The following is a 13034-nucleotide window of genomic DNA, read 5'->3' as shown; positions in this document are numbered from 1 at the left end:
CAGGTCTAAACCAGTCCCTGATTACAGGGGAATCACCCACCTGGTGTCCCAGGTCTAAACCAGTCCCTGATTAGAGGGGAACAATGAAACAATGCAGTGGGACTGGCTTCCAGGTCCAGAGATAAAGCAAGGTGATTTTATCATTAAACTGATCCGTTGTAACACAGTCTTTGCTCTCCTGCGCCTGACTTCTCTACCACCAGTACACACACCTTACATGAGCAGAACTGAAAAAGTGTGTGCGAGCAAGGAGGCCTAGAAACCTGACTCAGTTCCACCAGCTCTGTCAGGAGGACTGGGCCAAAATTCACCCAACTTATTGTTGGAAGCTTGTGGAAGGCAACCCGAAACGTTTAACCGAAGTTAAACAATTTAAAGGCAATGCTACCAAATACTAATTGAGTGTATGTAAACTTCTGACCCACTGGGAATGCGATGAAAGAACTTAAAGATAAAATAAGTCATTCTCTCTACTATTATTCTGACATTTCATATTCTTAAAATAAAGTGGTTATCCTAACTGACCTAAAACAGGGAATTTTTACTTGGATTAAATGTCAGGAATTGTGAAAAACTGAGTTTAAATGTATTTGGCTAAGGTGTATGTAAACTTCCGACTTCAACTGTAGTTGGCCTGAACATCACCAGCATTCTCATTAACATTGTACTTGCTATGACTGTGATATGTTGTTATTAATCTACCTTGGTTGAATGCACTGACAGCCTTGAGCCTTTTAGATCACATTGAGATGTTGTGTCACTGTCCTTCACCAAACGCCCCATAATGTTAAAGTGGAATAATGTTTTTAGACATTTTTGCTAATTAATTTTTAAAAAAGGACTAATACTGTGTGCAATAATAGTGTTTAATGTGATATTTTGAATGACTACCTCATCTCTGTACCCCACACATACAGTTAGTTATCTGTAAGGTCCCTCAGTCGAGCAGTGAATTTCAAACACAGATTAGACCACAAGCACCATGGAGAGGTTTTCCAATGTTTCACAAAGAAGGGCAGCTATTGGTAGATGGGGTGAAAAAACAGACAATGAATATCTCTTTGAACATGGTGAAATTATTAATTACACTTTGGATGGTGTATTTAATCCATTGTGAAATTCAGTCTGTAACACAACAAAATGTGGAATAAGTCAAGGGGTGTGAATACATTCTGAAGGCTCTGTAGATACATGTGTGGTTCAGTGTGGATGGAAGTAGGTGACTGCAGGTAGACAGACGTTGCCTATAGACACAGATCCAGGATCAGTTTACCTTGCCCCTGTGATCACAACTTCATCCTACTCCTTCAGGGCCGTGGGGAAAGTAAAAGCAAAGCAGTGCACTGATGGTGGTGCCCACACACACACACACACACACACACACACACACACACACACACACACACACACACACACACACACACACACACACACACACACACACACATAGATAGAGCAGCATTTGGCCGACCTCACAGCAGTATACATGGAACAGTTTCTACCGTAGGATTACAGTTCTGTTCTATTCCTCCCTCTACTTTCCCTGCTGACATTGTTACAAGGACACAGCAATGTGCTGGTTAACATTGTGTGGTACAGTGGATGGTTACGGTACGGTGTTACATGGTTGACACTGACAGTTCTCTGTAGGTCCTGGTGGCCTGGCTGGGGTGTGTGTGTGTTTGTGTGTGTGTGTGTGTGTGTGTGTGTGTGGGAGGGAGGCAGGGAGTGCACAATCTGGGGAGCAAAGCTTTTGAGAAGCAGGCTGTCCTGTGTGTGTGTGTGAGTATACATTATGACTGTTTATAGTCGCTACAGGGGCGTTGGGCCTGTGTGTTGTTGCAGGTGATGAGACCAGGGGAATGGGTAGTTATTGTAGCCCTACTGGACACCTCATCTGTGGGCATCACTGCTGGCTGACTCCCATTTGCTGGTGATCTGCCTCTGGTTCCTCCTCCATGCCTGCATGGTACTGCTCAAACGTCTCATCATCTATGTCCGGTAGACCCAGCAACTGGAGAGAGAGAGAGAGAAAATAAGAGAGGGAGAGAGAGGTGAGACTCGAGAGAAAGGGGGAGAGAGCTTTAAAGCTAACTCCAGTCCTTCAAGATGGATCTGTATCCTCCCTGTCAAAGACAAGTGTAACCCAGTCCTGAAGAGCTTAGTGGCAGGGTGTGCAGGCTTTAGTTCCAGCCCTGCACTAACACATCTGGTTATGTTAAATGAAAGAGAAGACCCTCCCCCCCCTACCAGCCTATTTGAGTCATTTAGCAGACGTTCTTATCCAGTGGACTTAGAGTTAGTAATGTATGTGAAGACATGAGGGAGAGGGTGGAATTTAACAGTTGTTATGCTGTATTCTTTAGTAATGTAGTTGTAATACTGTGTATAGCGTTGTCTATGTACTTACAGGTCTAAAGGAAGTGAACACTTTGTCCAGGACCTCTAGAAGTGTTTTCTTTCCACAGGAAGTGATGTAGTCCTGAGCTACCTGGAGGAATGGCAGGCAGTCCTCACTCTCACTCCATACATGCTGTAGAGACACACACACACACACACAGAGGTTATTAACCTGACCCATATAGCCACATTACCACATTATTACCATATATGGTAGATGTTATTATTATATTATACTGTATATGGTAGATGTTATTATTATATTATTACTGTATATGGTAGATGTTATTATTATATAATACTGTATATGGTAGATGTTATTATTATATTATACTGTATATGGTAGATGTTATTATTATATTATACTGTATATGGTAGATGTTATTATTATATAATACTGTATATGGTAGATGTTATTATTATATTATACTGTATATGGTAGATGTTATTATTATATTATACTGTATATGGTAGATGTTATTATTATATTATACTGTATATGGTAGATGTTATTATTATATTATTACTGTATATGGTAGATGTTATTATTATATTATACTGTATATGGTAGATGTTATTATTATATTATATACATGGTAGATGTTATTATTATATAATACTGTATATGGTAGATGTTATTATTATATAATACTGTATATGGTAGATGTTATTATTATATTATACTGTATATGGTAGATGTTATTATTATATTATACTGTATATGGTAGATGTTATTATTATATTATCACTGTATATGGTAGATGTTATTATTATATTATACTGTATATGGTAGATGTTATTATTATATTATACTGTATATGGTAGATGTTATTATTATATTATACTGTATATGGTAGATGTTATTATTATATTATTACTGTATATGGTAGATGTTATTATTATATTATACTGTATATGGTAGATGTTATTATTATATAATACTGTATATGGTAGATGTTATTATTATATTATACTGTATATGGTAGATGTTATTATTATATTATACTGTATATGGTAGATGTTATTATTATATTATACTGTATATGGTAGATGTTATTATTATATAATACTGTATATGGTAGATGTTATTATTATATTATACTGTCTATGGTAGATGTTATTATTATATTATTACTGTATATGGTAGATGTTATTATTATATTATACTGTATATGGTAGATGTTATTATTATATTATACTGTATATGGTAGATGTTATTATTATATTATACTGTATATGGTAGATGTTATTATTATATAATACTGTATATGGTAGATGTTATTATTATATTATACTGTATATGGTAGATGTTATTATTATATTATACTGTATATGGTAGATGTTATTATTATATTATACTGTATATGGTAGATGTTATTATTATATTATTACTGTATATGGTAGATGTTATTATTATATTATACTGTATATGGTAGATGTTATTATTATATTATACTGTACATGGTAGATGTTATTATTATATTATACTGTATATGGTAGATGTTATTATTATATTATTACTGTATATGGTAGATGTTATTATTATATTATACTGTATATGGTAGATGTTATTATTATATAATACTGTATATGGTAGATATTATTATATTATACTGTATATGGTAGATGTTATTATTATATTATACTGTATATGGTAGATGTTATTATTATATAATACTGTATATGGTAGATGTTATTATTATATTATACTGTATATGGTAGATGTTATTATTATATTATACTGTATATGGTAGATGTTATTATTATATTATACTGTATATGGTAGATGTTATTATTATATTATACTGTATATGGTAGATGTTGGTAGATATGAACAGCCACTAGAGGTAGAACACAGAGAGAGAGAGAGAGAGAGAGAACACCTTCAGATCAGTAGAACACAGAGAGAGAGAACACCTTCAGATCAGTAGAACACAGAGAGAGAGAGATAGAACACATTCAGATCAGTAGAACACACAGAGAGAGAGAGAGAACACATTCAGATCAGTAGAACACAGAGAGAGAGAGAACACCTTCAGATCAGTAGAACACAGAGAGAACAGAGAGAGAGAGAGAGAACACCTTCAGATCAGTAGAACACAGAGAGAGAGAGAACACCTTCAGATCAGTAGAACACAGAGAGAGAGAGATAAACAGATCAGTAGAACACAGAGAGAGAGAACACCTTCAGATCAGTAGAACACAGAGAGAGAGAGAACACATTCAGATCAGTAGAACACACAGAGAGAGAGAGAGAACACATTCAGATCAGTAGAACACAGAGAGAGAGAGAGAACACATTCAGATCAGTAGAACACAGAGAGAGAGAGAACACATTCAGATCAGTAGAACACAGAGAGAGAGAGAGAACACATTCAGATCAGTAGAACACAGAGAGAGAGAGAACACCTTCAGATCAGTAGAACACAGAGAGAGAGAGAGAACACCTTCAGATCAGTAGAACACAGAGAGAGAGATAACAACTTCAGATCAGTAGAACACAGAGAGAGAGATAACAACTTCAGATCAGTAGAACACAGAGAGAGAGATAACAACTTCAGATCAGTAGAACACAGAGAGAGAGAGAGAGAGAAAACACATTCAGATCAGTAGAACACAGAGAGAGAGATAACAACTTCAGATCAGTAGAACACAGAGAGAGAGATAACAACTTCAGATCAGTAGAACACAGAGAGAGAGATAACAACTTCAGATCAGTAGAACACAGAGAGAGAGAGAACACATTCAGACCAGTAGAACACAGAGAGAGAGATAACAACTTCAGATCAGTAGAACACAGAGAGAGAACACATTCAGACCAGTAGAACACAGAGAGAGAGATAACAACTTCAGATCAGTAGAACACAGAGAGAGAGATAACAACTTCAGATCAGTAGAACACAGAGAGAGAGATAACAACTTCAGACAAACATGGATGTAAGTGAATCACACATGTGTAACTGAACCTGTGTTAGCCTCCTGAACTAAAGCCTTGGCACACAGATGAGCTTACCAGGATCCCTGATAGCAGTATTGATCGGCATGGTTACAGAATCTCATCTGTGTGTGTGTGGGAGATGGGTGAAATGGGTTTGTTAGTTGGGATATTGAATATAAGGGAGGGGGCCACCTATAGCTGTGCTAGGGACGGTTATAGGAGAGTGTCTGAACAGAGAACCAGTGATAGATGGATACATCAGACCTGTCTGTCTGTCCAGATACAGGACTATAACAGGAAGTCTGTCCAGAAATAACAGGAAGTATTCCCAGATATATGGCTATAACAGGAAGTCTGTCCTGATGAAGGAAGTTATACCCTGATGACGTTGGTAATTACATTTTTGCATCTGAGCTCCTAGAGTGTAGAGTGCATCTGAGCTCCTAGAGTGTAGAGTGCATCTGAGCTCCTAGAGTGTAGAGTGCATCTGAGCTCCTAGAGTGTAGAGTGCATCTGAGCTCCTAGAGTGTAGAGTGCATCTGAGCTCCTAGAGTGTAGAGTGCATCTGAGCTCCTAGAGTGTAGAGTGCATCTGAGCTCCTAGAGTGTAGAGTGCATCTGTGTAGAGTGCATCTCTCTTTTATTTTATTTTCAAGTTTTCTACTCCGCTAGCCAGCACCTCACCTAAATAGGTGTGCGTTTGTTTTTCTTCTGGATTCCTGTGTATAAGACAGTAGTTTTGGAATTGTTAGTTAGATTACTTGTTGGTTATTACTGCATTGTCGGAACTAGAAGCACAAGCATTTCGCTACACTCGCATTAACATCTGCTAACCATGTGTATGTGACAAATAAAATTTGATTTGATTTGATACAGGACTATAACAGGAAGTCTGTCCATAAATAACAGGAAGTATTCCCAGATATATGGCTACAACAGGAAGTCTGTCCAGATACCGGGGTTGTAACAGGAAGTATTTCCAGATATATTGCTATAACAGGAAGTCTGTCCAGATACAGGGGTTGTAACAGGAAGTCTGTCCAGATACAGGGGTTGTAACAGGAAGTCTGTCCAGATACAGGGGTTGTAACAGGAAGTCTGTCCAGATACATGGGTTCTAACAGGAAGTCTGTCCAGATACAGGGGTTGTAACAGGAAGTCTGCTCAGATACTGTAGTTGTAACAGGAAGTCTTTCCAGATACAGGGGTTGTAACAGGAAGTCTGTGCAGATACTGTGGTTGTACCAGGAAGTCTGTGCAGATACCGGGGTTGTAACAGGAAGTCTGTCCAGATCCCGGGGTTGTAACAGGAAGTATTTCCAGATATATTGCTATAACAGGAAGTCTGTCCAGATACCGGGGTTGTAACAGGAAGTCTGTCCAGATACAGGGGTTGTAACAGGAAGTCTGTCCAGATACAGGGGTTGTAACAGAAAGTCTGTCCAGATACAGGGCAATAACAAGAAGATGGAGGTCTGAGAGAGAAAGAGAGTGATAGTGAGATAGAGAGAGACAGACTGAGAAAGAGACTGAGAAAGAGAGTGATAGTGAGATAGAGAGAGGGAGGGTGAGAAAGTGGGGGCGATGGGGATGGGTAGGATGGGGCCTAGTGCAGTAAACATTCCCAGACAGACCAGAGAGGGGAGGAGCTGAGTGATGCTCTACTTGCATTACATATTTGCATATAAAATGTATACAACATGAAGTATTACTGCCAGTTGCTAAGGAGGGATGCATGGCTCTGAGACCTTCTGGTACCGGGCTGCTGCCTATTTTTACGCCTGGCGCCGGCGGGCTGATGGAGCGTGGGGACTAGAGAGCAGTGGACGTTTCTCTAACAAAACAACAACAGCACTGCTATTGCAGGCTTGTGTCCATGCGCAGGACAGGCGGCCTAAATAATGCTGCCAAAACAACATGCGTGCTATTGTCAGGTGCAGTGACATCATTCCCGTTGCGCACACACAGACACACACTGCGCCGGGGGACCCGAGAGGCAAACCTCATACACCGAAACCACACACGCGTACGCGTGCGCGCGCGAACACACACTTACGAAATGCTCCATCCCTCCCGTCATGTTATCCGGACAAAGGACATAGAAAGAGATTCCCGGTTCTGCGTAGAAGTCCAGTCTTCTCTCATCATCCTCCTCCGCGAAGATCAGATCGAACGGAACCGACGAACACCACTTCTCCGCCACCTCCACCAGCTGCTTAAACTCCATCTCTCTCTCTCACACTCTTTTATTTTCTCTCTCTGCGTCCTCCTCTCCGTTAGTCCTGCCCGTTTGTGGGGGTACGGATCGCCGGTATAGGCTAGTCTGTGGTCTCGTGCACACGTCCCGGTGATGCTGCTGTCTCTCGGTGAATAAAAACAGCTGACCGGACATACATTAGCTTACAGTTTCACCTAACGCGCCATCCGCATGGCGAGAGCGACAAGATATCTTCACTGTTGCATTACACTTCCGTCACGGTTTTCGGTAACGATACGGTGTTTTCTCAAGCCCTCATCCTTTCTTTAGTCCGTTAACCGATGAGATCAGCGGGACGCAGTCGGTTCTGGGTCTGCATAGCCTACACACGTTACGCACAGGGCCTGGAACCTTAATACGTCCGTTAAGGATTCAACGCGATGACGACAGGCTGAGAAGCAGCACCGGGCTGTCATCAATAGATTCTGTGCTTTTATTCTCAACAGAGCATGGGAATAGCCTAGTGCGTCGTTTCAGATGTATTCCCAATAATACATTCATTGTATCCTATATATGCCTATATGCCCAATTGTATTTTATAGGCACTGTCTATAAATGTTATAATACCGAAAAGTAAGTGTAATCACAACAAGTAGGCTAAAAGCTGTAGCCTATGCTAGGCTACTTATTGCTTCGTATTTTAATAATAGGCTAACTAACACCTTTTGCCAATGTTGTTTAGGCTACTGAAGGTTATTTCCACAACCTCTTGCCATCTGAATGAATGAGGGATGCTTTTCAGTTCATAAAGCGCACAGAATATGGGTGTGTAGGCTACCATAAATACATTTTGTACAGCAGTGTTCCCCAACTGGTGGTCTCATTTGGCCCCACAAGTTTTCTGAGCAAAAAACCCCACAAAAAAACTGTTTTTTTAAATATATATTTATTTTCATTGTTGGATATAAAATATTGTAAAAACACCAGGAAATCAGCTCCAAGTGATTTTTAATTTAAGAAATCTGTTCTCAAATATTCCCACGCATAATAGAGAGACGTATACGAACATAAACAAGGTTTGAAATTATTATGTTTTAGTCAATATCTGTTAGGGATGCTTTCGTCAATTTGCAGTCTATAAATTATTTGTAATTATGTTCCGGCCCGCCACCATCAGCTCAACAAAAAATAATCTAGGCTGAATCTAGTAGTTGATGATCCCTGCTGTACAGTGTGGACCTGACATAGCCAGTACCGTTTCTGACCGCTAGGTGGCAGCAGCACCCAATCTATATTGCCCTTCTCTGGTGAAATGACCCACTGGTCCACCGTTAAATTATGATATCAGAGATATGGCACCCTGAAAACTGAACTCTATGGGTAGATTTCACAGACATAGATTAAGCCTAATCCTAGACTACTTCCCTACAAGAACTGATCACCATGAGCCAAGGCTTTCATCTGGTTCTTGTAGGGGAAGGCCCCTCCCTCCCCTACATGTACTGATCACTTTGAGCCAAGGCTTTTATCTGACTCTCTTAGGGGAAGGCCCATCCCTCCTTCCTTAGAAGTACTGATCACCTTGAGGTTTTTGGCATCTGGAACCTTCCATTGTGAAACAAGAGATTTGTGTAGTGTAAGTGAACAGAATGTATGCAGAATTACATAACATTTCCTGATGCTGCTGCCCAGGCCAACTACAAGGTAGAGTTCTATGAATATGGGAACTTCCTAGGAGTCATCGGCTTTATAGATGAATGTCATATCGCAATCAAGTGTCCCTCTACAGCAGATGCTGAGGAGTAAAGGAATAAAAACTGGTTCTCAATAAATGTACAAAATGTGTGCACTCCCAATTTTGCAGATCTTCAACATTGTTGCACGTTGGAAAGGCGCAACTCATGACTCAAGGGTTTTCCAACATTCCTCTTTGTATGCTCAGCTCGAAGGAGGACAACATAGTGGAATCATACTTGGTGACAGTGGGTATCCATGGTGACAGTGGGTACGCACAGGCCAACTTCTTGTTCACCTCCTTATCTTCATGCAATAGGAGCTAAGCAACAACGGTACAACCAAGCTCATATCCGCGCCAGAGGTGGAGTGGAGCACATGTTTGTTGTATGGAAGAGTCATTTCCAGTGTCTCAGAAACACATTGCACTTTCAACCAAGAAGATGCTGCATTGTCATAATTGCAAGAGCAGTGCGTCACAATGACCTCAAACAACATGGCTGCCCAGGGCTTCACAATGACCTCAAACAGCATGGCTGCCCAGGGCTTCACAATGACCTCAAACAGCATGGCTTCACAATGACCTCAAACAGCATGGCTTCACAATGACCTCAAACAACATGGCTTCACAATGACCTCAAACAACATGGCTTCCCAGGGCTTCACAATGACCTCAAACAGCATGGCTTCACAATGACCTCAAACAACATGGCTTCCCAGGGCTTCACAATGACCTCAAACAGCATGGCTTCACAATGACCTCAAACAACATGGCTTCCCAGGGCTTCATAATGACCTCAAACAGCATGGCTTCCCAGGGCTTCACAATGACCTCAAACAGCATGGCTTCCCAGGGCTTCACAATGACCTCAAACAACATGGCTTCCCAGGGCTTCACAATGACCTCAAACAGCATGGCTGACCAGGGCTTCACAATGACCTCAAACAGCCTGGCTGACCAGGGCTTTACAATGACCTCAAACAGCCTGGCTTACCAGGGCTTCACAATGACCTCAAACAGCATGGCTGACCAGGGCTTCACAATGACCTCAAACAGCCTGGCTGCCCAGATCCTCACATTGAAGATGAGGAGGATGATGGTGATCACGCTATGGAGATCAAGCTATGGTAATCGATCCATGGAGATCAAGCTATGGTAATCGAACCATGGAGATCAAGCTATGGTAATCGATCCATGGAGATCAAGCTATGGTAATCGATCCATGGAGATCAAGCTATGGTAATCGAACCATGGAGATCAAGCTATGGTAATCGATCCATGGAGATCAAGCTATGGTAATCGATCCATGGAGATCAAGCTATGGTGATCAATATATGGTAATCATCTACCTCTAGAAAATGATGACATTGCTGCACTAGAGAACATTATATGTTCAAGAGTTACGTTTAGTACATCATTTTTTCTAATGGGAGTGCAAGAGATGACTGGCAACATGACATGGGAGTGGAAGAGATGACTGGCAACATGACATGAGAGTGGAAGAGATGACTGGCAACATGACATGGGAGTGGAAGAGATGACTGGCAACATGACATGAGAGTGGAAGAGATGACTGGCAACATGACATGGGAGTGGAAGAGATGACTGGCAACATGACATGAGAGTGGAAGAGATGACTGGCAACATGACATGGGAGTGCAAGAGATGACTGGCAACATGACATGAGAGTGGAAGAGATGACTGGCAACATGACATGGGAGTGGAAGAGATGACTGGCAACATGACATGGGAGTGCAAGAGATGACTGGCAACATGACATGGGAGTGCAAGAGATGACTGGCAACATGACATATTCCCTGCAGTCCGGGGATGGCACATGTTGACTGAATGTGTCCTACCAAATGAAGGTATTAACGGTCCCCTATCTGAACTGTCCAAATGTTCGTCGTCGGCGATACCTTCCAGGGGTTGCTTGGCTATCAATGATCTCGGTCAAAAAGTCCCCCAGATCATCCGTCTCTGGTCTTACTGGGGGTCCGCCACCAGCCTTGAAACACTGCCCACAAGCAAGAGCCTTTGTCTTCTTTAAGTTCATTTTTATGTTTTTCCACAGGACCTTAGAATGTCAAGACAATAAAGAAATGCTATTAGTAATTATGTAGGATATTGTTTGTGTTACATTTCTGTCACACAAATACATTTAGGCCCCACTGTGTTGTGTTACAACAAGAAAACTAACATTTCAAAGTGACTCGGATTTGTAACAATAAATGCAGTATCTTACCGGAAGTTGTTGTAGCGTCCTTTTGTTTACTTTTTTAATTTGAGTTGAATTCATTACAAACTCTAGTCCAGGTGTGTAGCCAGGTGGTAAAAGCACGTAGCTGTATTCCTTTATATCCACTAGATGGCACTGTCCCTTTAAAAGATCCAGAATTAATGTGTGCAAACGGTTATGGGATAGTGCATGCACAGTGTGTAAGAGTAAGAGCAAGCAATTACACTGGAGAGCTGTTGACATTCATCATGAGTCCAACTTTACTTTAGATTGATTGACATGAGGATGTTAGCTTCTTGCTAGCTGAATACCAGTGCTCTCAGGGGTTGATGATAACATAATTTGAAACTGCTAAGATCTAGTGTTCCATGTGGAGTCGATGATAACATCATTTGAAACTGCTGTATGGGTGGGATAAGGATCTATTGTTCCATTTAGGCCTGGGCAACTCCAGTTCTCGGGGGCCTGATTGGTGTCACACTTTGGCCCCAAGCCCAAGCTAACACACCTGACTCCAATAATCAACTAATCATGATCTTCAGTTTAGAATGCAATTAGTTTCAATCAGGTGTGTTTGCTGGGGATGGGGGAAAAGTGTGGTACCAATCAGGCCCCGAGGCCTGGAGTTGTCCAGGCCTGAATGGGTATCACGTGGACAGTACGTTTAAAGCAGAGCCACTACAAAAACAGCCGTTTATGCATTTCACTTTGTACTTATTGTACTTATATTGTTTTTATACACTTTACTAACATATTTATTTCACTTGATGGTGGTTTAGACCGAATGTTACTTTATGGGGACTTCACCTTGCAGGGATTTTTCTCCTACATTATCATTTTTTAAATTTAAGCTTCGACATAATAAACAACCTCAAATGAGTTTGTGTCCTGTGCTGAGTGTACTGTCGCCAGGTAACAAAGGCATTATTTTTTCTTGTTTTGGTGTTTTGACACAAATCGCTTCAAGAGGTTTTTTTTCAAAGTGTTTAAAATTCTTTGAATGTTTTCTTTGACCTCCGTCCATTGTTTGGTTCAGGTTACTTGCTCCAATTCCAATCAATGCTTTTGTATTAGTGTCCCATCCCTGTTTTTTAAAGCATCCTCAGGTCAGTACGAAATACACATAGTTCATCTAATTTGGCTTCACAAAGATGAAATGGTTAGTCCTCACATTACCTTACTCTGAGACTCCCTAGTCTAGAACAAATTCATCTGAAGTTAAGCAATTTTCCAGGAAGCCATTTACAAAAACTAGTTGATTAATTTAAGTAGAATGAACTTAGTCTTGACTTAAATTAAATCATGGAGTTATTGTGCCCAATGCGTTCAGGAACAGGTGCGTCGACCAACATTTTATAGAATTTCAAATTGGAGATTGTAGGTTTCTTTTTAGTATTTATTTCATTCCGGGGTGAGTAGATATACACGTTACAGCCTTTGTCAGTGTCATCCATACAGTTCAGAGAACGCTGTGACCCCTCATGAAATGTGTATTGCCTATGTGTTAGTGCGCGCGTGTGTGTGTG

At 40.7% G+C, this 13034-nt stretch overlaps 1 protein-coding gene across 1 annotated transcript; it reads right to left on the bottom strand.

The window, feature by feature from the left end:
- Positions 1–1359: 1359 nt before the first annotated feature.
- Positions 1360–7948, bottom strand: LOC121841523 (maturin-like). The gene is made up of 3 exons (XM_042310480.1): positions 7394–7948; positions 2411–2533; positions 1360–2014 (listed from the first exon to the last, which is right to left on the bottom strand). Exons 1-3 carry the CDS (start codon positions 7562–7564, stop codon positions 1907–1909), a joined length of 402 nt encoding a protein of 133 aa, XP_042166414.1. The 5' UTR covers positions 7565–7948; the 3' UTR covers positions 1360–1906.
- Between the last annotated feature and the right edge of the window lie 5086 nt (positions 7949–13034).

Source organism: Oncorhynchus tshawytscha, linkage group LG31 (assembly GCF_018296145.1).
Source record: "Oncorhynchus tshawytscha isolate Ot180627B linkage group LG31, Otsh_v2.0, whole genome shotgun sequence".
Lineage (NCBI taxonomy): Eukaryota > Metazoa > Chordata > Actinopteri > Salmoniformes > Salmonidae > Oncorhynchus > Oncorhynchus tshawytscha.
Note: the sequence above shows the minus strand (reverse complement) of the source record. Positions and strands in the feature narration are given on the sequence as shown.

What these genes read in the sequence shown, in the direction of transcription:
- LOC121841523 (XM_042310480.1), bottom strand. Translation starts at nt 7,564, where the DNA reads ATGGAGTTTAAGCAGCTGGTGGAGGTGGCGGAGAAGTGGTGTTCGTCG. An exon ending in CGGGAGGGATGGAGCATTTC is followed by an intron (nt 2,534 to 7,393) that starts GTAAGTGTGTGT and finishes GTGTCTCTACAG; the next exon opens with CATGTATGGAGTGAGAGTGA. An exon ending in TGTTCACTTCCTTTAGACCT is followed by an intron (nt 2,015 to 2,410) that starts GTAAGTACATAG and finishes CTCTCTCTCCAG; the next exon opens with TTGCTGGGTCTACCGGACAT.